The following is a 25,503-nucleotide window of genomic DNA, read 5'->3' as shown; positions in this document are numbered from 1 at the left end:
AGCACATTGCTAAATGTTAGATTCACATTTTATGTTGCGTTCCTGCTTAAAAGAAAAAAAAACTTTATTATGAACACAGTATGTACATTTTTCTACTTGACATACAAATAAATAAAATTTTCTTTGATTCTAAAATAATCACATTACAAACCACATACTTTTAAAAATTAGATCTCATTCTGGTTTTCTACTGCCACTAACAGTAGGTATTTCAAAGTCACTCTCCTTTTTAGGATCTACCATGTCTTTATATCTCTCCCCACGATGTCGTTCCAAGTATGGACCCCAGTTAGAAGCTGGTCTGCAGCAGCTTGCAATGCGCTACAAAAACAAAAGACCTCGTCTTAGAACTTAAGTGCTACAATCTGTAAACAAGCAAATATCAAACATACCTTCATTTTAAAATGTTAATTTCCTTAATATATAATCTACCAGGGAGAAGGTGATACTTAAATTTAACTGTTATAGAATTGTATTAACTACAAAACCAAAATAACTGAGTATGCAAATGATTTCAAAAAAAAGTGTTTTGAGGCCACTGGCTCACCAGCAAAATTCCACATACTTTCACCAAATTCTTAGACATTTCTTTCCCGGCCTTGGAGTGAGGGTTAGGTAAGCACCTAAACCAGTGTATATATGCCTAGAATGTTTCAACAAAGAAAAGGCGCTCTGAAGTCAAAATGTTGATCTGGATTCACTCTTGGATGTACTAGAGAATGTATTTAAAATCTAAGACTCCTGAGCCTACCTTGTCATTGTCCTAGTGAGATGTCATAAACCCACCCCCTTGGCCCCAGGCCTCCATGGAGGAAGAATGACTCAGGGTCTAGATTGGGTTCTAGATAGTTTTCCAGGCTTTTTCCCATTATAAACACAGTATTCAGACTTGTATTATAAACAGGTGTGGTTTTAAAAATGAGGATTATAGCTATAAAGCACCAAGGTCATTTATTCTGTGACATCTTCAGGGATATAACTCAGTACTGGTATACATATCACACTCGTTAAGCCCTAAGCATTGTAACAGGAAACAAGGCAAGCCACCTCTGTAAAGCAGTTTATAATCTAGTACAGAGAGAAACATAAATATATACAGGATAATAAAATGTTATGCTTATTGTACCAAATGATTTTACAGGTATAGGAGTAGCCTGAAAAATGGAGGACTATGGGTGCTTTGGTGGTGGGAGAGCTATGAGGACCACACTTCTTAGGGCAGAAGTCCCAAAATATAACAACAATGTAAAACAATACTTCATTAACAAAAAAAGAAAATAAAAGAAGTAGCCTAAAAGAAAAGAAATATCTCATATATTATTACTATATGGGTAAATTCATCTTCATTTTGATCACAAACACTAAAGTATAATATAAATTGAATGTGCTTACTTGAAAGATGTTTCCTTCAGCTTGAATTATTTTTATGATAGCCATAATTGGAATCCAAATAATGCAGAAAATAATCATACACCAGCCTAGAGCAACTCCCCAGTCAGGGTATGGGATTTTGGCATATTCAGGTCTATGAAATTTCACCAGTGACCAAATAAAAATCGCCTGTGAGAATAAAATATAAAAAGATAATGCTAACAATTAGACTTTATTGCACTAATCATAAGCAATTTGATTCCATTCTTTAGAAATAGCTTACCAAAACCAATTAAAAAGAAGGTAACTAGAAATGAACCAGCCTGGATAATTTACATCTTGGCTTTGATTACATTCATCCAAACTTAGCACGTTCATATATTTATAAAAGATACAAATACTTGTCCAGTATTTACTTCAATGAAATAAATATTTAGTTCAAAAAATATTTTATTGGATAAGTGTTGGTATTTTTTATAAATATAATATTAGAAATTTTGTTATTTAACTTTTATTTATAAGAATGTGTTTTTATTGTATGCCATAAACTAACCAGCATATTAATTAAACTACACTTTAGTGAACATATTTTGCTTTTCCCTTAGCAATTGTTTCTGTTATTTGCACTGCAAAGAGCACCTCTTACTCAACAGCCCAAACGCATGTACATTCACACCCACTACTGATGCATATTTACTGAAGCACACTTCACTTCCAGCTTCATAATGAGGGAAAACAATGTATGTTTCCATAATACAATGAAATTTAAATCTTAAAGATGGAGATATTTTAAAGCCAAGTGATAAAAAATGTTTCTAAAGAAGCTACACATTTTGAAGCATTAAAACTAATTAGAAATAGGTGAAGCAAAACAAGACAAAGTAAAAAACAAAAAATCACCAAATAGTTTCTCTAAAGCTAAACGTTTTTGTTTAACTAAAATCAATGAGAAAATAATAGTGTAAAAGTCTTTATAAAACAGTCAAATTTAAATTTATAATTAAATAGGTTATTCTATTACTTCAATTACAATAATTCAAATATATCTCATAATTACCATAATTGTGCATAATTACAAGAGATGGATGAGGGTTACTGGAGTCTAATAAATGTGAGTTTATAGAAAATAGATGAATATTTTACATGTTTAAAGTAAATCTAGTTGTAAAACCTATGTAATGGAAATGCAAGAAAAATAGCTGACTAATAAAATCTAGTTAGATCTTTTAAGTTGATAAGAGGTTTATTTTATTATGATGGTGACAGCAAATGAGGAAAATGATATTTAATAGGGCTATCAGACATTTAACAAGAATATAGAGCATCCAACTATTTTAATTCAGCAATCCAGTCCCAAAGTGCTCGCTACTTGAAAATGACTTTGTAATGTTAAAAAATAAAATTTAACACCCCTTGAAAACAAACAAATATGATACTTCAGATCTGAAGCAAATTCTGGATCAAATTACTTATGGGTTTTTTTTTTCCCAGAAAACCTTTGAAGTATGAAGGCAATGAAAACCAAAACATAACCTCTATAAAGCTTTGTCACTGCCCCACCCTACCATTACTTCTAGTCTATAGTAATTCTCCATCACATCAAGTTTTGGGATTTAGCCATTCATGGTCTGAATTGTTATTAAAGATGCTATGTCTTTATATCATGTCTCTCCAGTAAGATGGTAAGATGTCCTTTGCTCTCCCTCAGTTCCTACAAAGCACCAATTGTTCAATTCATTGACATAAACCATCACCTCTTTTGACACAGGGGAGTTCCTTTTAGTAATTACAGATATTAAATACTTCCCATAAAGAGAAAAAAATATGCATTAAAATGTGAGCATTCTGGGCCTCCCCGGTGGCGCAGCGGTTGAGCGCTGGGTTGCGAAGCTGCCCGCAGCCTCTGCGACGCCGGTTCGATCCCCGGCTGCTCCCCGGCCACCGGAGGAGGGTCCCACATGGCGTGCAGACCTCTCCTGCCGCCCGCTGCTCCCCTCAGCAGTGTACTTCGGTCCTTCTGCCTGCTCTGCTCCCTGCTCTGGCTCTGGTGAATTCTCTCGCCCTCCCGCCCTTCTGACTATACCCAGTGCATGTATGAACAAAACAAACAAACAAACAAACAAATAAATAAACATGCCTCTATTTTAAAAAAATGTGAGCATTCTTAGCAATAAGTATATATATTTTTTAATTTATTTATACAAGAACCGGGGTACAGGCCAGATATGCAGGAGGGTGAGAGAATTCACCAGAGACAGAGCAGGGAACAGAACAGGCAGACGGACTGAAATACACCGCTAAGGGGAGCAGCGGGCCCTACAGGAGAGGTCTGCCGCACCATGTGGGACCCTCACCGGCCAGCCAGGATCGAACCTGCGCTGCAGAGGCTGTGGACAGCTTCAGAGCGCTGGGCTCAACCGCCTGCGCCACCAGGGGAGGCCCAGCAATCAGTATATTTAGATTGCATCTTTGTATTTTCTGTACCTAACAGAGAAGTTAGGAACATTGTATATTTTTTAAGGAATGAACTAGTGAATGGTTCATTTTTACTTATCCTAAAGATAATTTTTAAGTCTAAGGACTTTGAAGTCTGTAGAATCCTTTTTATTGTCTTAAATATAGATGTTTAAACCTATGATCTCAAAAATAATACAGAAAAGGCCTTTTGATTAAGGAAAATTGGAGGTTCCAGTCATATAGCAAAAGCTGAAAATGCAATGTGAATTATTTTTAAGTTTACCTTAGAAACATTTAAATGTAAATATCATTGATACCAACTTTATTGAATACTTACAATCAAAAGGATAGGTGTAATGACAAACCAACAAGCTCTCCACCAAAGCCAGAATATCCACCTTTTTGCTCCAATCATCATTTCTATATCTTCAATGAATCTGTTCCCTCCTAAACAACATCAAATATTTTGCTTATATTTTACTCCATTAATCATTGTGGTCCCAAATTATTTTTAATGTCTAAACATTGTTCTACACAATAACAAGGAAACATACACCTTTAATTACATTCTGTTCATAATGTATTTTGCCCTGTATATTATATTTTAATGTTACAGTAAAATCATGAAAGGGAATCAAACTAAGTCAATTTAATAAAACATGTAAATAATTCTATCATCACAATTTACCATAAATCCAGATGATTCCTGTTACTTCCAGTATAGCTGCAATCAAAATGCCCCATCCAGCACAGAAATGGTCAATCAGATTAACCCAATAAATTCCAGCCTACCAGAAAAATAACAATCATATTTTAAATTATTTTTATTATTGATACGGTGTTCAAATTGAATATATTAATTTGATATTAGCATATGCGCCTTAGAGTCACCTCTGCCAAAATATGAAAAGGAATGTTTTCAAATATAAACACCAAAATGGCTTTACATATCTCAGAGGATACAGAGGATACAGTTACTTTTCAGTCCACACTGTTATAGGAAAAAGTAAGCATTTAGAATAGTTGATTGTCTAAGTGATATGCAGTATCTGTGTGCTTTTTAGTACTTCCCAAGAAACATATAGTGTATATTTAAAATCTATAACTTGATTGCAATTGTGGAAATTGTTCATTATTAGATCTCCTTCCTCTGCAAAATATATCATTGAAATTGTGCTACAATTTGAAAAATCTTGGCTAAAATTCAGAAAAATTTTGTTCCAAGTCAGACTTGGACCTGTCAATATATATCCTCTTAAATTTTAGTATCCCAAAAATAGATGACTGGATCAAGAAGATGTGGTACATATATACCATGGAATATTACTCAGCATTTAAAAAAGATAAACACATGCAATTTGCAGCAACATGGATGGCGCTGGAAGGGATCATGCTCAGCGAAATTAGCCAGAAAGAAAAAGAAAAATACCGGATGGTCTCACTCATAGCAGGAATCTAGAAAACTTAAATAAGGGACCAGGAAAATGAATAACTATAAGAAAGTGAAAATCAAAATCAACAAAAAACTATGAACCAGAGACACTTTTTGGGAGGTGGGGGGCAGGAGGGGAGGGACTGGGGTCAGAATGGGGGGGTTGAAATTGTATGGGGAATATAAAAATAAAATTTATTATTAATTAAAAAAATTTTAGTATCCTCATTTAGATTATAAAGTATGTTCCAACTAACATTTTGTTTATGAAAAAATATTGTAGTATACCTGAGTCACACAGACGAGACCAAGGAGAAACAAAACCAAGCAGCAACCAAGAGTTATGGGAACCCTCATTTTCTTCATCACTTTGGGAAATAAATCTTGAATTGTTGTTGTAATAGTTTCTTTAGAAGGGAAAAATAGCATGTTACATGTAAATTCATTTGTCAATTTAATCAAAATTCAATTTCTTTTAATCAAATCACAAATATATGTTGAGAATATACTTTAGCTTTAAAAAAATCATTAGGGCCCTTTCTCTTGGCAGTCAGCACTTGTTGGTTCTGATAAAAATCAAATGTGGCTCTGGTTGTTGTTTTTAGCCTTTTTATAAGGATTTTCATTGCTAACTATAACGCATTAGTTTCCTGAGTATGGGAGTACTTTGAAAGAAGGCTATAGACAAAGACTAATTTTGCAGAACTTTTTAATAAGGTGAATATTTGAAGAAATAGCATGGACACAGAAAGGCTTTCTAGGTTTAGGATACAAATGTGTTCATGTACCAGGTATTGGCTAAAAGTGAGATGTATGAGTAACAACATTAAGACATGTTTGAAATTTTTGAAGACTTTGAAAGTCAAACCGAGTAGTCTGAACTTTATTCTATAAAGAGTGAACTACTAAAATGTTTTATGTAAGACAGTGATATGACAAAAACTTTCACGGTTTCTGGGTGTGTAACCTTGGGAAAATCCCTTTGTGTACATAAAACCATGTGCAAGAGAGTCACAGCAGGAGCGTATGTAATAAAAAGTAAGAAATAATCCAAGTACCCATCTTTATGGGCAGAGATTGTTAATTAACTGGAACTATGTCTATGTACCGACATGTGTTCATAATACATGTAGAAAAATCAGAACACTATAAAATTTCATCTTCATGTGAAAGTTTTAAAATTTATGTTATTTATGGATACATATTTGTCTACGTTTTCTAGACAAACGTGAACTGAATAACATACATAATCCATGTGTCAGTTGCTTTAAGGAAGAAATGTGAACTCTATTAGGGGAGAAACAGGAAACTTCAAATTTGTAACAGTTTATTCTTCTAAATAAAATATCAGTGCTCAAATTAATGACAAAATGTTAATGTTTGTTCTTTGTAGGTGTCTGGTACATGAATACACTATATTATGCTGTATTTAAATTTTTAGTTAAAAAACTTTCAGATAGATTCTCAGAGTAGAAGGTAGTGGGGCAACAGGGGTAAGAAATGGATGTTTTAAAGTAGAGGAAATCTGGGTAAAATGTAGGAAAGACATGTTAACACCAGGAATATTACTTACCAATGGAAGCAAATTGAGAGTCAAGACCCAATGTCAAAAGCATGAAGAAAAACAATATGGACCAAAATGGCCCACCTGGGAGTTGAGCTAGAGCTTCTGGATAAGCAATGAATGCCAAATCAAAACCTAAGAAAAATGTATGATATTTTAATTAGGTTGCCAAGAAAATTTGCATATTTAGACATTTTCAAAATAAGATACTAGAAAAATATCATTTTTAATTTGATAACAATCTGATTCTCTTTTCTAGCAATTGTTATTACACTTAAACTATTTGACTTGTCTCTACAATGTGATATGAGCATGTGACATGAATGAAGCTAGTGAGATAAATTTTGTAAAATGTACATTTTTGACATAAGAACTATAACTATGTCAATGATTTTGCCTAACTGATTTCATTTTTTAAGATTAATGAAGAATACTAACTGTCTTAAACTCCAGAAACATCAATCAGGTCACCTTATTATTCCCCTAGAAGTCCTAAAAGAATTATACTATTAAGAAAGATACATTTATGACACTCACTTTTTTGTCTTCAACTGTCTTTCCAAATGTTTGCCCAGAATCACTGTATGCAGTGCCATTTTAATTAGTTTATGGCTACCTGCAAAATTGTATGTAATGAAACTGTAATTGAATATTTTCTACTTAATTTCTGTTACCTTTAGAGATGCTTTAATAATTTTTTAATTGCATAATGTGCTGCTTAGTTTTGAGTATATTAAGTTTCTCCCAGAGGACGGACCTAGGTTTCAGGAGAATTAGCTTCTAGCCTAGTATCTATCACTTCCTAATTATTTGACCTTCTGCAGCACATTTCTATAAATGAGGAGCTAGATCCTAGGTGATCTCCAAAGACTCTCCTAGTTATAACACTATTTTCATTCATCAGTCTCTCCACCAAATGATGCTAACTATAAATAAAAAATTAATAAGAAATTCCTACATACACATGAATTAAATAAAGATAATATATGCAAAGTGCTTAACATACCACCTGATATTTGCAATTCTACATAAGTAGTTTTATACTAAAGACAAAACAAAATTGACAAGAGAGGTGGGGGCAGGGACAGACAGGAAGATGACAGTGGCACTGGAGGCCTGGTGGAGAGTGAATGACATATGTGAACACATGGATGTGTGAAGTTGTACTGCCCAAATTACATAATTATGTAAACTAGTAGCAAATCAATAAAACTTGAGAAAACTTGAGAAAAATAAAACAAAACAAAATTTTGGAAAAATAATCCCTTTAAACAATTATTCCTTAATGTAGCCATTTTCCCAGATCATCTAAGAATTAAAATATCCATACTATATACGATGAAATGAGAAGGAAAATACCATGCCCTAAATCCTGAGAGCTTTAAGTAAATTGATATGAAATATATTAGCATTTCTTAAGTGAGCGATAGCAAATTATCAAAATTAATAATGTAGAACATTACTTACCTGATTTTACAACTTGAGAGACTTCCTTTCCAGATATATGAGCCATGTGTCCCAGTATAGAGAAAATAGCGAATCCGGCAAACACGCTAGTGAGGCAGTTTGTCAAACAAACTACAATGGCATCTGAGAAACAGTTGTTATTGAACTTATTGTAAGATGATAGCGCAACCAATCCACCCCAGGCCACCGAAAGGGAGTAAAATATCTGAGTCGCAGCATCTTTCCAAACCTATAAGAAAAAATCATATTTTTTAAAACCCGTGCTTAATTTTCAGTTTGTATAAAACAATTCATATACAAAATTAATAGCTATCATAAATGACAATGAAATGAATACCCAAGTACCTACTACTCCTCAGCTTAAGAAAAACCATTTACAGCCACTTGTGCCCCTTCCTCCTTATAGCACCCTTGCGCCCCCTAGTGGTAATTTCTATGCTAACTTTTGTGTTACAATCGTTCCCTTGTTTTTCTTTATATTTTTACTACATAAATATATAAACCTAAACAATATGACACTTAATTTTGCATGGTTTGGAACTTTAGCAAAAGTTATCTTCATGCATACAAACCTATGCAACTTTCCTTTTTTCATTCAGAATTGTCTAAGACTTACTCATTATCAAATTGAACATGTGAAATTTAATTTTTTTGTTATAGAAGGAATACAAGTGAATTACTAAGTCTCAATAATATAGCTTGATGCTTGGTTTTTATTACACTATAATTGCTTTATAGTAGCAGGAAGTTAATAGGAAAAAAATGAATGGAAAAATAGGTTACTTATCGATCATGATAATTTCACATATATATATATAAAATTAAGTTAGAAATAAAATGCCCTCTTATTTCTTAGGAAGTTATAGATATTGAGAGATGAAAAACATTCTTATGGTTGCTCTCTCAGCTGCTTTTTCTTAATATATTGTAGGGGGAGGTGGAAGTGAATGGGACAAATCTGGATTGGATAACCCTGGATACCATAATGTGTACCTACGTTATAAAATAAAAGTGTAGCGAAATTCAAAACATAGTTACGATTTCCATATCTACCAATCTCATTGTCATTCTTTCATTTAGGGATTAGGAAATCTTAACTCAGAATGCATAAACTGGCACTCTTTCTGGGTCTCAATTTCATCCCTGTGAAATGAAGGATTTAGTAAAATGATCACCGAAGCGATCTCAATAGAGTTCACATATTCAAAGAAAAGCACAAAATTATACATTTGTGTTTCATTGCTTAGATTAGGGATTGAGAGGAAAAAAGAATCTCAGAAAAATCTCATTACCAGCAAATCCAAGGAAGGATTGGGGGTGATATTTGTGTTGGGGTGGGGAGATGAGGGACTAAATTGTATGCTTCGTAGGGAGCTTTAGGTTTCGCCCTGATGTTTTAAAGATTATGGAGACAATGTAACACAAAGTTATCAGTTTTACAGAAAATGGAAGGTACATTTTTTAGGGGAAAATACAACAATAACTGACATAATTTAGTATTTGTTTATCTTTATAAAAGATTAGCATTTTTGAAAGTACATTAACATTTTATCTTGTTTAATAATCTAACAGAGAGAAGGTGATGAACCACAACCTCCATATTATGTGTTTCTTATTTATCGTCGTAAATGGTTCTCCACTTTGGAAGAGATTAACAAACGAGGTTAAAAAGAGTGAGGCCTAAGATAAATGGAGAACAAAAACAGATGGCCTGTTGACATTTCAAAGTTTGTTGATTTCCAGGACTGAAAAATAAAAGGGCAAAGTTCTAAAATAACTTTTTTTTTTTTTGGTCACTTTTTTTTTTTTAAGATTTATTGATTTTTATACAAGATCTGGGGTACAGGCCAGAGGTGCGGGAGGGTGAGAGGATTCACCAGAGACAGAGCAGAGAGCAGAACAGGCAGACTGACTGAAATACACTGCTGAGGGGAGCAGCGGGCGAGACAGGAGAGGTCTGCTGCGCCATGTGGGATTCTCGCTGGCCAGCTGGGATCGAACCCGCACTGCAGAGGCTACGGACAGCTTCACAGCGTGGCGCTCAACCCGCTGTGCCACCGGGGAGACCCATCTAAAATAATTTAGAGCTGTTGTGTTTAATTATTAAGTGAAAATTATTTGGGCCCAAGAGCTATAGCCCAAGTGCAGAGATTGACCAGAGATATCCACAACTAAAAACTGAAAAATTTCTCTACCTTACCAATAAAATTCTATAAAAATTAAATAGCTGGATTGTACCAAAAGATTACTAAAAAATTACTAGAAATAGCAGATGTATTCGGTAAAGCATCAGGATACAAAATCAATACACAAAAATTAGTTACATTTCTATGTATAAACAACTTGAAGAAAGAAACAAAAAAAATCAAAATGAGAAGGATACACAGTGGGTTATGGTGAAGGACTAGGGGTGCCTTGAAGTTGGGGGTGGTGTGATATTACACTTTTTTTTTTTAAATTGAGGTAACTGATTTAAAATGTATGATTTAGAGGAATAGGATCACACCCTTCAGGTGAATGTTGCCACACCACCCCCACCACTGCAGCACTGAAAGTTTTTCACCACTCTTCATTGTGACCTCCTCCCTAACTTGCTCTCCTATTTTTCCTTCCCCCTTTGATAGCCTCAATTCTACAGTCAAATTTCTAGAGTTGGATATTGCTTTGGTTTTATTTGACTCTTCGTTTTGTTTATGTATGTTCCAAATATAAGTGAAACCATCTGGTAATTATCTTTTTCCTTCTAACTTATTTAGATTAGCATATTGGCCTCCAGTTCCATCCATGTTGTTGCAAGTCAAAAGTTCATTTTTGTTTAATAGCTGAGTAGTAGTCCATTTTGTGTATATATCACATCTTCCTAATACACCCATCTATCTTTGGGCACATAGGTTGTTTTCATATATGTCTTCCTCATATGTATTGTCTTCTTTGGAAGTGTTTATTTAGGTTTTCTGTCTAGTTTTTGATTGAGTTGTTACTATTTTTTGTATTTGTGAGTTGAATGAGTTTTTTGTAGATCTTAGATATTGACCCCTTGCTGTAAATATGATGTGAAAATATTTTCCCTCATTTGGTAAGATGTCTTTTCATTTCAATGATACTTCCTTTATAATACAGAAGATTTTTAGTTGATGTAGTCACGATAGCTTATATTCTTTTGTTTTTCTTGCTGTTGGAGATGAATCCACAAAATCATCACAAAAGCCTATGTCAGGGAGTGTTTTGCCTATTTTCTTCTACGTATTTTATAGTTTCAAATCTTACGTTCAAGTATTTTATCCATGTTGAGTTTATTTTTATGTATGGTGTTAGAGAATGGTCTAGTTTCATTCTTTTGCATGTGGTGTCCAGTTTTCCTAACACCATTTATTGAAGAGGCTTTTATTTCTAGGATCCTTTGCAAGTTCCATATGAATTTCAGTACTATTTGTTCTATTTCTTTGAAGAATGCTATTGAAACGTTGATAACTATTGTATTGAAGCATAAGATGACCACTTTAACAATGTTAATTCCTCCCATTAATGAATAAGGAATATCTTTCCATTTCTTTCTGTCTTCCTCAGTTTCTTTGAACAATTCTCATAGTTTTCATTGTATAGGTCCTTCACCTTCTTTGTTCATTCCTTGCTATTTAATTTTTTGATGTAATTATAAATGGAATTTTCTTAATTTCTTCCTCTTCTAGCTTATTTACATATAGGAACAGAACTGATTTTTGGATATTGATTTTGTAACCTACTACTTTGTTGAACTTATTTATTGTTTTTCCAATTAATTTTTTCAGTAGAATTTTAGGGTTTCGTATGAATATTTTCATGTCATCTGAATATAATGATAGTTTAACTTCTTCTTTCCCAGTTTGGATTCCTTTCTTATCTTTCTCTTATGCAACTGCTCTAGCTAAGACTTCTAATACATTGTTGAATAATAATGGTGAGAGTGAACCCACTTGTCTTGTACTAGATCTTAGTGAAAAAGCTTTCAGATTTTCACCATTGAGAATGGTAATAGTTGTGGGTTTGTCTTATGTGAGGTATGGGTTTTTTTTCTTCAGGGTCCTTATTATAAATGAATGTTGAATCTCATTAAATGCTTTCTCAGCATCTATGATATGATCATATGATTTTTAATCTTTTCTTCTTTTGACGTGGTGAATTCCATTGGTTGATTTTCAGGTGTTGAGCCATCCTTCTGTCCCTGGAACAAATCCCACTTGATCATGGCATGTGACTCTTACTGTTGAATTTTGTTTGCTAATATTTTGTTGAGGATTTTTGCATCTATGTTCATCAGGGAAATTGGTCTATAATTTTGTTTTGTTTTTTTGTGGTGTATTTGTCTGGTTTTGGTATCAGGGCATGTTAACTTCACAAAATATGTTTGAAAGTATTCCCTCCTCAAATTTTTGAAAAATTTGAGAAGGATAGGTTTTAGTTCATCTTTGAAGTTTAGGCAGAACTCACTAGTGAATCTGTCAGGTCCTGGAATTTTTGTTTTGGGGAGTATTTTTGATTACCATTTCAATTTCCTTGCTTGTAATTCGTCTGTTCAAGTTTTCTTCCTTGATTCAATCTTTGATGGTTTTATATTTTTCAGAATTTGTCCATTACTTCTAGGTTATACAACTTACTAGTATACAAATGTTCACAGTAACTTCCTTTGATCCTCCGAATTTCTGAGATGTTGTAATTTCTCATTCATATCTAATTCTATTTGAGTTTTCTCCCTTTTTTTCATTGTGAGTCTAGCTAGAGGTTTGTCTAGTTTGTTTATTTTTGAAAAAGAATTAGTTTTTTGTTTCATTAATGTTAATAGAACAAATATCTATATAATTTATATGGAAACACAAAAGAACCCTGATATCCAAAGCAATTCTGAGAGAGAAAAGAAAAATCTGGGAGGTATCCACTTCTACATTTCAAACTATAGTACATAGCAACAACAAATGAGACTACATCAAACCAAAAAGCTTTTAAAGCTCAAAAGAAACCATCTCCAAAAAAGTAACCTACAGACTGGAAGAAAATATTTGCATATCACACATCTGACAAGGTGCTAACTTCCAAAATATATTAAGTGCTCAGTCACACAACAACAAAAAATAATCAGCCCAATCAAAAAATGATCAATAGACTGAAATAGACACTTCTCCAAACAAGACATTCAGATGGCCTGCCTACAAAGGAAAATGTTCAATGCATCTTATTATAAAGGAAATGCGAATCTAAACCACAAAGAAATACCACCTCACCCCAGTAAGAATGATCTAATTTCAAAAAGAATAGAAACAGCAAATGTTTGCAAGGATGTGAAGAAAAAGAAACTCTCACCCATTATTGGTGGCAATGCAACTTGGTACAACAACCTCTATGGAAAACAGTATGGAAACCAAAAATGGAAATATCATATGATCCAGCAATATTACTACTAAGTACCCAAGGAACATGAAAAGACTAATATGAAAAGATTCATGCACTCCTGTGTTCATAGCAGCATTATCCACAATAGCAAAGCCATGAAACCAACTTAAGTACCCAACAGTGACAAGTGGATAAAGAAAGTGTGGAATATATACTCAAAAGAATACTACTCAGCTATTTAAAAAAGATGAAATGTTGCCTTTTGGGACAAAATGAATGGATCTAAAAGTGATTATGCTAAGTGAAGTAAGTCAGAAAGTGAAAGATAATAGATGGTTTCACTTACTTATAGAATATAAACAAGCAAAGAACACACACTAGCAAAACACAGCAAAAATAATCCTTAAACTCTGTGAAAAATATACTCATTGCCACAGGGGTTGTGGGGGGGTGGAGTGAGAAGGGGATAGAGAAAGGTGATACTCATTGTCATAGGAGTATTGATGGAAACTCAGTGAATTATGTGCATATATGGGATGTAGAAATGTAACCCCATATACAGATATGTAAACAACTGACCAATTAATGAAAAAATTGGGGTATTATAAGTATTTATAAAACAGCAAATTAAACTGATACCCACTTTGGATATCACTACTAGTAAAATGGATAATACTAATATAGTGTTTCTTGATTTCAGATAAGATCATGGTATTTTTAGCTGACCATAATCTTAATTTGTTTCAAGAATGTGATGTGACTATTGAAAAAGTGAAAGCATTCTGAGGCTATATCAATAGAAGTATAGTATCTAGAGTACACTTAATATTAAGGTTCTCTGCAGTCAAAATCATAAAAGCTTTTATGTACCCAAGATATACACATGTATATCTGAGCCCGTGGTCGAAAGTTAAAACAAGAGGTTACCAAATTCATATTCAGGACTTGTTTATGGTTCACATACAAGTAACTGTTTTGTCTATGGAATTCTTAATCAATTTCAAATGTATGTTTTAACTTCATAATCCATTAGGCAAAGTCAGATCTTTTCGTGTATTTTGGCCATTAAGCTTTCAACTATAATCTTTAATCTACTATGAGTTTATGCATAGTCTTAGTCCTCAATTTGAGGTGTTCATGCATGAAATATCTTTTTCAGATTAATAACCCCAAACCCTTTCGGTCAAATAGTGTGAGTTATACAAATGACTTTTAAAAAGGACTTTTAAAATCCTTTTGCTAAAAATGAATACCTCACTTCCAATAAGAGAGCATTAGTGTCATATTAAGTAGCTGAATCAGACATCCTAGTGGAGAGAAACACTAATAAATTTAACTGCATATTTTTTGTATGCTACTACATTATGATATTCTTACATGCAACCAAAAAATCTCAGTATTTACTTTTAAGGTTTACCTCCTTGGATAATTTGAAATCCAAATTAAGTCTTACCTCAGCTTCCATAAGTTTGGTAAAATTTGACTGTGATCCAATATAGTATGAAATGCCTTTTGATGCCCCTTCCAGAGTTGCACCTCGTATTAACAGGATGAGTAGGACAACATAGGGGAAAATAGCTGTGAAATATACCACCTACCAAGAAAAACCACCAAAAGTTAATTTTTTAATCATGGTTTATAATTGTATAGAAATAAAGTTACTAACCAGTTGAGATTAACAAAATCCATTAGAGATTTCATAATAAGTGTGGTGATGCCAATTCCCAAGCTGGCATAATTTTCTTTTTCTATTCTCATGGTTCTCAAATGATCAATTTTCAAACATTCTGATGTATGAAGCTGTATTTCCCAGGTTCATGTTGTAAATAGCACATCAAACATTGCTAACTTGGAATCTAAATGGAGCGTTCACCTAACCATATCTGTATAAATGTCTAAGGGAACTGAGAATCTCCTTGCATAATGTACTGCATTGAGGTAGAAAGGGAAATGATTTAAAACCCTGCAGTATACTGGGTCACCATGGAGAAAGAAAATACTCTTCTAGTTGATGTCCAAATCCTGTGAAAGTTGATTAAAGTGAATGCTGGACATTTGGTATTATTATCCTTAAAGCTACAGTAAGGGGTTTGTTTATTTGTTTATTTATTTATTTTAATCAACAAAACCAGAAAAGCATTTAATAAAATTCAACATCAATTAATAAAAACTCTCAGTGAAATCAGCATGAATGACACCTTCCTTAACTTGAAAGTGTATCAAAACTATATATCAAGCATCATGGTTAATGTTCACATTATACCACATCCACTTCACCCTGTGCCAAAAGTCTGAACTATACAGTAAGGGATTCACACCTACAAGCTCACCTACAAGCACACTACTTGTGTCCTAGAACATATGGTTCCAGGTGAGCAGGTTGCCTTTGAAGTTGGCTTTTTATTAATGTGGATGATTCCTGTGATCCATAGATGTCCTATGTTTGATAATATACCCAAGGAGATGATTTAAGTAAGTCATCCAGAGAACAATAAAAATTAATTACCCGGGTAAATGACCTTTAATGGATTCTTCCAATATTAACATCAAAAAGGAACTGAAGGTTTCAACAATGTGCAATCGAAACATTATTTTGGAAAGTTTCCATTGACTTTGTGATGTTCACAGTATTTTTGTGATTGAACAGCATGTCTCATTACAACTGAATATTAACTGATTGTGCTAGATATTGTACTAGGAATATAAAGATATTGTCCAGTTATTCCTGACCTCCACCCATAAAGAAATGTCAGGATAGTAGTTAAAAACAAACATTTACTTTTATGGGTACTACACAACTGCTCACAGAGAAAATTCCATGTGGTTCTCTGAAATTGCCCTTGTGCACTCTGAAAATTTAAAAAATAAAACACTTTCCAGGAAAAGACTGCTGAGAAAGAGGGTTCTGAGTCAGTTTTAGTAAGCTTTAAGAGAACAATTGCATAGTTTGTTTTCTCTCTCTTTACAACTAAGGGAATTCCAACATTGTTGTCCTATATAACAACGAGCTAGGCTTTCCAAACCAAACATTCTAATACGTAATTCCATCCAAGAGGCGTATTTGTATTATAGCAAAGAAAATTTAAAAATATATTCTCAAGCCTCAGAATGCTGTACAAGCTAGAAGGTCCAAATTTGAAGTAACTGTACAACTCTAGTTGCTTGTTTTGTTTTATATTCAACAATAGCAATGTTCTTGTATGTGTTCTTCAAGCTAGGCTATCTACTTAGAAAGCTTTTTGCACATTTAAATGTTACCATTACAGAAAGAAAAAAAGCCATGCAACTGAAAATGCTTGACATCGAACTACAATTAAATTGGAAAACAGCTACATCATTGTATAATGTTTTCCAAATTACCTTGCCAGAAGACTTGATTCCTTTAAATAGTGCTGCTCCAACTATGAGCCAAGCCAAAAGAAGACAAAGTGCTAAATACCACACAATTACTCCAGTCTCATCCATTCCACTTGAACGTTGGAGTGCCACTTTACTGAAAACACATAAGTCCTTTTATGAAAATAAAGTCACTTGTCTTGATACATTAAATTTTGCAATATTTTTCATCCAGGGGCAAGTTTCATTCGTATTTTATTAATACAAGTCCTATGTGCCTTTTTTTTATACTATTGTGTACAGAGGCAAAAATTTCAATGAAAAACCAGGCTCTGAAATTTAGGGTTATCTATTACCAATAAAAAATTCTAACCCCTAGAATAAAAGATCTACTGAATCCTTAAGCTATGATTTCCCCCCAATATTTCAATCCTCTTTTATGTAAAAAATTCACCTTTCATCAGATTATTTCATTCTACTCATTATAGTATTTTTTCGCAATTTAAATTGATGGAGAAAACATTTTAGATAATAGTAAATTTTTTTATTCATTATAATTTTAGTTATCAAACCTTTATGGTCCCATTATTTATACCTTTTACAAAGGCTTTCTGTAAAAATCCATCATTTTCTGCTAGGGACATGCACGGATCTAGGATTTTAATTCTTATCTTAATGTTCGGGAACAATTCATGATCCAGATTTTAAAAGGGTCACACACAGCATTAACATATAGATGAGGAAGAGCCCATTACAACAAGTTAGGTTAAAGGTGAAGGGCAGGTACACAGTAAGGAGCATAAAGCGAACTCACTTAGAAATAACAAAAGAAAATAAAACCCAACATATGTATTCCTACCACATAATAACAATATCAAGCAAAATGGATAATGGGGAATTGCAGCCTTAAATAGCAATTGTGCCATAAATGTTACCCATAACCCCATTGTTTATCATTACAACTTGCTCATCATCTAATTTGAGTATTTCTTCTTGAAAGTAGACTAAATAAGTCATTACTGTGTGGTGCCCATTTAATAACTAATTTTAATGACATGTTTACCACTGGTGATTTTGCAGGTTAGTATCACACAAGACAAGCAAACATTTGAGTCAATGAAGTAGAATTTACCCTGATTCACCTTTTTTTCTACTTATGTGAGTTAAAGAGCTAATCATTATTAATAATAAAAACTTTTAAATAACATCTGTTTAAGAAGCCAATCATCTAATGTACTTACTTCCAATATTGTTCACTGGGAAGCTGCCCTGGTTGATAAACTTCACTTCTGTTGATGCAGGTGTAATTGTTAGCATCCACCCAGCTTTTGTTCATTTGGATATCCACCCCATTTATAGTCACATTGCAGTGAGTTACTAAAAATTGTAAAAAGGGGATAAACATAGACACGAATTTAGTATTAGAAGAATATTATCCTGGCCAAAAACAAAGTTGTAATGATAAAATATTTGAAGTACTATGTAAATTGTTGTGTGACTATCAAGTGGAAATCTTACAAGTGGAGTAAGTTATGTACATTGAGCATCTGAAATCTCCTCTACTACTAGCCTGGGGATGAATATGAAAATATCTCCCCTCTTAAACTGAGATTATATTTATATGGTAATAACAGCTACATAACAAGTCATTTCAGCTGTGATTAATGCTCTGGGAACCTTTAAAATGTGGGCTTTTTTAACTCTATAGATAAATGACACCTTTCAATTCTTAAGAAATTTTACATTTTTATTACTTTATCCTCTGAAATACACAGGAAATCCCAGTGGTGGTAGTCTATAATATTGATACTACATTCTCCCAAATATTAGCAACGTGGACAACACTCGCTGTCACCTGGAACACATTACTATGACACATTATGCATAATGTTTTTTCCTCTTTCACATTCCCATTTTCTTTTTTCTGTGCTGCCCACGGATTAGGCCTGCAAGAAGTATTCCTAGCCTTAGTTTAGTTTTCCTGACAGCCCTTAGAAATGAACATGGCATTAAACAATATTCAGGTTATTCATGCTTTATCCTGCCTTCATCAATGACCTCCAGCTCATGTAAAAATGAGCTAAGTTGGTTAGAAAATGATTTAACCATTTAAGTTTATTTAGAAATAGAAAAGAATAATGCAGTGTTAACAATATCTCAAAAATAAATGAGTTTTACCTATAGGTGATCTGCTACAGTTTTTATCTGCCCAATCAGAACAATTTTTCCACGGTAGTTCACTTTGAAAAGAAGCAAACATGTAGTAAAGACTGTAGGCTATTATGACATTGTAATAGATTGTCACAAAAATAGATATCAGGACCATTGTAATTCCCACACCTGGAAAAGAGAATAATTAAAATAAAAAACAAACCAGTGAAATTACTTTTGCTGATTCATAACAAAACTGCATCTCAGTTTCCACAAATTGTATTTGAAAATGGTTTCAAATAACTTTTTCTGTTTTTTTGGTGAGGCAAAGCACTACTGCTGAGGCACTTTCCTCTCAAATTTAAAATAATTTTGAGGATTGACTTTTTTAGTTGATTAGAAAAAGATACTAAGCTCAAGTCAGAGGACCTGTATTAAGCCATCAAATCCACTTAAGGAAAACCGTGTTACTCTTATTAACTCCACAAATTCTTGTCAGAGGGGGTACTATTCTTTAAAAAAAAAAATTCAAAATCTCATATCCTGTCGGCTCACTGACAAACACATTTTCATCTAAAAACACACATTTTGGCAAGTGGAAGATAAAACTCTGAATTAATGTCCTGAAAGGATAGCATACAATATTTTCACAAGTATATGTAGGGAGAATCCAGTAACTGTGTACTAATTTGTATTTAAACTTCCTAAGTTTAACTCAGTAGTTCCAAATGCAGTTTAGCATACTGAATCTAATTCTTAGGCTTAAGACTACCTTTTGGGGTAGTTTCCTTAATGTTCCTAAATGTTCTATTTACTTCTATTTACCTCACTATAAATTTGTTTATGATATCGCATGGAGGCTTTTATGAATAGATCTTAATAGATTGCTCATATCAAAATAATATCACCATAAAGAAAAGCTGTTTGCTATTTAATAACAATCAAGGCATTTTGAAAACTATACTGGTATCCAATTAGTCTATTAGAAGCATCCAAGGAAAAATAGTGACCCGCCCTTCAACTTTTCTGAATGAGCCGTTGTAAAAGACATGCAAAAGGAGGAAGACAAAGGCTGCACATGAAGTAGAAAAAAATTCAGAGCCATGGGGCCTCCCTGGTGGCGCAAGGGGTTAAGACGCAACCTATGAAACTGTCTCCAGCCACTGCAGCACGAGGTTGATCCCCGGCCAGGGAGCAACCCACATGGCACAGCAGACCTCTCCTGTCTCACCCGCTGCTCCCCTCAGCAGTGTATTTCAGTCAGTCTGCCTGTTCTGTTCCCCACTCTGTCTCGGGTGAATCCCCTCACCCCCCTCTGGCCAGTGCCCCAGTTCTTGTATGCATAAATAAATCTTTTTTTAAAAAATCAGAGCCATGAAGCAAATGCACAACAGCATTACATGCTGAGAGAATTTAAAAGGTGAAACTAGGAAAATAATAATACCCTTACAACCCTCTCTAATATCCTTCCTGACAACTCCCACATCTGCGTTCAGAGTTTAAGAGAAATAAAAATTAACCTTTGAATTTTCAAGTTCTATGGTGGCAAATATTCAGAAAACCAACAGTGTATGCCTGTTTGCCTTTAACATCTATGATTTCAACATGTATGAGTAGATCAACAAGCACAATAGGAAACATTTGAATACCTACCTTGAAACAGTGGAAGAATCTTCCAAACTGAAACTGGACCTAAGCTAGCAAATTGTCCTAGTGAACACTCAAGGAAGAACAAAGGTAAACCAGCCAATGCCAGCATAACAGCATAAGGTATCAAGAAGGCACCTAGAAAATGCAAAAAAAAAAAAAAAAAAAACAGAACCAAAGCACAATTACATCCCCAAATCTTGATGGCACTTTGACAACCAATATTTTGAAAGCATTCTGAGTGCAGTCAGGGCCCCTATTTATTACTTTCTCTGATAAAGGAGCTTGTTCTGTAAGCCTTGAATTCCTCCTCTGTGAAATGGGAATGCTATTATCTGATGAGGTTATTGTGATTATTAAAAAAATCCAATAAGTCCATAGAAATGAATCCAGAGGAGGTGAATGATCACACAGGCTTTGGAGCCAGATACATATAGATCTATATCCTGGTTCTACCATTTACTAGTTACATGACCAGGGAAAATTACTTAATTTATGAATCTAAGGTTCCTTATTAATGGGTTGTTAATTAACCACCTCATCAGTTTGTATAAAGGGTTGATTACAGAACCTATGTGAAAGAAAATACTTGGTGAAATGACAAGCACATAGTATATGTTCGAAGTTAGTTTCCCTCCTTTTTTCTTTAAAAATAAGTGATGCAATTTTAAGACTTAGGGTGCAAATGCTTAATGTGGTTCAGGATGTAAGATATTGCAGTTAAGTTCATTATTCTCCAAATAGTCCCTATGGATCTTTGCTCAACATACATATATTGTCTTGGCCAGAAGAATCTGAGCTTTTGAGATGCATTCAGAATTGTCTTTGAGTTTCATAAGGACTAATTCTCCTATATTTAGATTATCCAGGCTCCCTTTTTCAAGAACCTTTTATTATTTTACTGATTTTTGACTACTTTTGTGGCATCGTATTTTCTGAAGTCATTTTTTATATTCAAATTTGTGCAACTCTACATTATTTTTATCTTAGAGCAGATATCATTTTTTTCTTGAGGTAGCATTGGTTTACAATACTGTATATGATTTAGGGGAGTAGGACCATACCTCCTCAGATATATGACATGTGGCATCACATTGCTCATTAGAACCTTTACCAGATTATACTCAGAAGCAGAGACATAGTCAACTGACTGATCAAGTATTCGTGAGGTCTTAAAAGGTATGATAAAAAAATTAATAAGAAAATATGGAGATCAGTGGATAAAAAAGGGCTTTTTGATTATATATACCTCATTTGCCTATGTACATTTTTCCTCATGTATTTTTCATATTGTGATACTGTAACATCATACTTTGGAATTACATTTTTTCCCAACCCTGAGATATATATATATATAAATATAATGATACAATAAAGTATTTGTTATATACAAGTCACTAGTCACTAGAACATAGGGACAAATATGTTTTCATAGATGTTGCAATGTACATACCATCATTATCATGACTAATAGAAGTTTTTAAATCCTACCAAGGTAGCTATGAAGAAAAAGTAATACAAGATATCCCTGTTTCAATACAATAAGAAAAATTCTACTAGTTCATTGTAATAAGCTTCTTAAAGAGTTCTTTTTCTCAGTGTTATATATGACTTTTCACCCATTATTTTTTATTAATAGCAACCATAATTGGTGAGTTGTTAATACAGAACAATGGTCACAATGAGATAGTATTTCTGACTTAGACCCTAAGGCAGTATGATACTTCTCTTTCATGAACTACTAAAAAAAAAAAAAAAAAAAAAAACCTACAGATAAAAATGATTCCAGATTCTGGCAATAGTTTTTCAAATCTGACTATATTTTTAAATCTGATCTATTAAGATGTGACAAGTTTGGGCCTCCCTGGTGGCGCAAGGGGTTAAGCACTGCACTATGAAGTAATCCACAGCCTTTGCAACATGAGTTCGATCCCCGGCCAGCCAGGGAGCAACCCACATGGTGAGGCAGACCTCTCCTGTCTTGCCTGCTGCTCCCCTCAGCAGTGTATTTCAGCCACTCTGCCTGTTCTGTTCCCCACTCTATCTCTGGTGGATCCTCTCACCCCCCGCATCTCTGGTCTGTACCCCAGCTCTTGCATAAATAAATAAATCTTTTAAAAAAATAAAGATGTGACAAGTTTGAATTTCATGTTCCTCTTCTACCCTTGGGCGAAAGAAAAAAGCAATTGAGAGCGCCTAGATCATCTATAGCCCAAAGGATGTGAACTTTAAAAACTGAGAGCCAGCATGATATATTAATTTTGAGATAAAATGTTGAAAGAGATATCATAAATAATAATACTATTTCATGTTGGCTATATTTAAAAATTTCCTGGTAAACGAGTTCCTGGAAATATATGGCAACTACTAGGCCTATGTATGATATCAAGTCAGAAGTGAATTTCTTATTCTAAACAAGAAGATAAGAGACTGGAAAGGAGTCTGAATGCCTCTCTTAACTACACTAGACCTTAAGACACAGACGCCAAAAAGATTCCTGACTCATTCTCCAGCTAAAACTTATACCAAACCCATGACTTAACAATATAGGCACTAGATAGGATAACTAATGCCGTCACTACTTGAAGTGTCTGATAAACAGAGCTCCTTAAGTCTGTGAAGGCTAGTACAAATGTCTTAATACCACCAATTAACAAGAAATATAAGATTGAAATATCGCCACACAATCCTATTGCGCCAAGAAAAATAATTATAGTGACACAGTTTCACTGGTACCCGATTATGAAATATTAAGGTATGTCACCTCTACATTTCTCATAGAACCTGTAATTACAAGTAAATAAAATATGGTGTAAGTGAAAATATGTTTCAACATTACTAGATAATTGTGTAATTCATTTTGTTTCCCTTTGTGTGTCACTGCAGAGTTATTTTTTTCCTTGTTCTAATTGAGTCTTCTTAATAATCTATTAAATACAAGCTGTATTATTTTGCAGAAATTAAACACCTAGCCTTGAACTAAACTCTATTGTATTTTAGAAAGATTTCTACATGGTCAACCCAATTTGGAATACTGAATTTTTCAACTAAACCTTTAATTAATGTTTTAAGTAACTCCTTCCACAATTAAATTTCCAAAATATAATGCCTTATTCTATTTAAGCAAGCAATTTATTTGACCTTCTTATTAGAATTAGAATTTCATGCCTAATGTTAGATTCAGCTATAAATTAAGGCAAACCACAGCTTGAGACTGAACAGATTATCATAGGAACCTGCAAAAATTAAGAAGAGTAAGTCATAGTTGAAGATTACATGTGATTACAAATCAGAAACTCATAAATGCTATATATACAATGTTTATCAATTATATCTGAGGATTTTGTGAAGCCAGCTTCCTAAACTTGAGCTAGCAACTCATAGTCTAATTATTAATGCAGTATGCTTGTGTTTCTTCCTCCTAACAAACTATCACACACTTTTTCTTAGTTCTTAAAATATCCTTAGAAACCATATAGCTCTCTGCTTAAAAATGGAGGGAAAAGAAGTATGTGAAGGGAAATACCTCCGCCATTGTTGTAGGTCAAATACGGGAATCTCCAAACATTCCCCAATCCCACCGCATATCCAACCATGGATAGAAGATAATCCGACTTTTTGGACCAGTTACCACGGTCCTGATTTTCATCATTTTCGCCAACATGGAAATTCTCTGATGAAGCAGTCACTTTCTAGAGAAGGGGAGATATCAAACATATCAACAGCTTTGTCTTTCTACCACTAAAAAATCCCACAGAAGGACAATTTCAGAAATCTGGAGAGAGATAGGGTCGGGGTAGAGAAAGAAGTAGGTGGAGGGAGAGACCCCTGAAAAACATAGCAAAGGGGAAGGCTTTCCAAAGTTGGGTATATTTTTGCCAATAACTTCTTTTATTATAATAGCCTTTACCCCTTGATATGTTAAAAAAAAAAAAAAACCTCTGTTGGTGGATCATCTCACTACTTCTTCTAGTGAGATTATACAAATTTTGGTGAAAATGTTACAAGTGGCACCCAGCAAGAAGGGTGAAAGAAAGCGGACAAATAAGGTTTCAAATATTAAAGTCTTAAAGATGTATTAGATTAAACTAATACTCTTGGGATTGTAGGATATCCGTGAGAAGTGTCAAATGCAAGCTCCTTTTCTTATCAGCTGGCAGTTTGGAATATTTGGAATTAAGGCAGGTTTAACTTCTCTCCTGTCTTGGAGAGTAAAATCAGCACTTTTCTGAAAGCCACAGAATAACATTCTGGGACAAATTCTCCTGCCCCAGCAGGTGGAGCAGCTCTCTCTCCACTTTAAGGAGCTGGGATTCTCTCTTAACCTGTTGCTGCTGTGGGGTCTGCAGGGCACCCTAGGTCACACAAGGACACTGCACTTGCACATTTCCCTGCAGCACATGGACACAGACAGTGTACAGAAGGGACAGAAAACAGAACCCCCCCAAAGCAGAAGATGAGGTGGGCCTGTGCTTTCTGACCACTGGAACAAATGCAGTTCTATTTTTCCTCCACTCTTTGGGACATCTCTGCCACTCTTGAAGGCAGTTGAACAGAAATGTGGAGAAAAAGGAACAGCTGTGGAAGGCAAAAACTGAGACTTGCCTCCCCCTTGAGCTTTCCCCGTCCAGGCCCTCCAAACTGCCCTCAGTCCCCAAACCTGTACCTCCTTCCCTCTGCACTTGAAGAAGCTGGGGCACTTCAACTTGTCCAT

General features: G+C 34.1%; 1 protein-coding gene across 1 annotated transcript; it reads right to left on the bottom strand.

The window, feature by feature from the left end:
• On the bottom strand, nucleotides 1–25,503 carry SLC6A14 (solute carrier family 6 member 14; the record flags this gene model as incomplete). Its single annotated transcript, XM_084259223.1, has 14 exons — nucleotides 1–321; nucleotides 1,393–1,560; nucleotides 4,166–4,275; nucleotides 4,517–4,616; nucleotides 5,549–5,667; nucleotides 6,834–6,959; nucleotides 8,292–8,520; nucleotides 15,109–15,249; nucleotides 17,016–17,148; nucleotides 18,233–18,368; nucleotides 19,170–19,331; nucleotides 20,796–20,927; nucleotides 24,316–24,481; nucleotides 25,456–25,503. 14 exons carry the CDS (start codon nucleotides 25,501–25,503, stop codon nucleotides 175–177), a joined length of 1,917 nt encoding a protein of 638 aa, XP_084115349.1. The 3' UTR covers nucleotides 1–174.

The sequence above is a fragment of the Talpa europaea genome (assembly GCF_964194135.1).
Source record: "Talpa europaea genome assembly, chromosome: X".
NCBI lineage: Eukaryota > Metazoa > Chordata > Mammalia > Eulipotyphla > Talpidae > Talpa > Talpa europaea.
The sequence above is the reverse complement of the archived record's forward strand: the minus strand, read 5'-3'. Positions and strand labels throughout refer to the sequence as shown.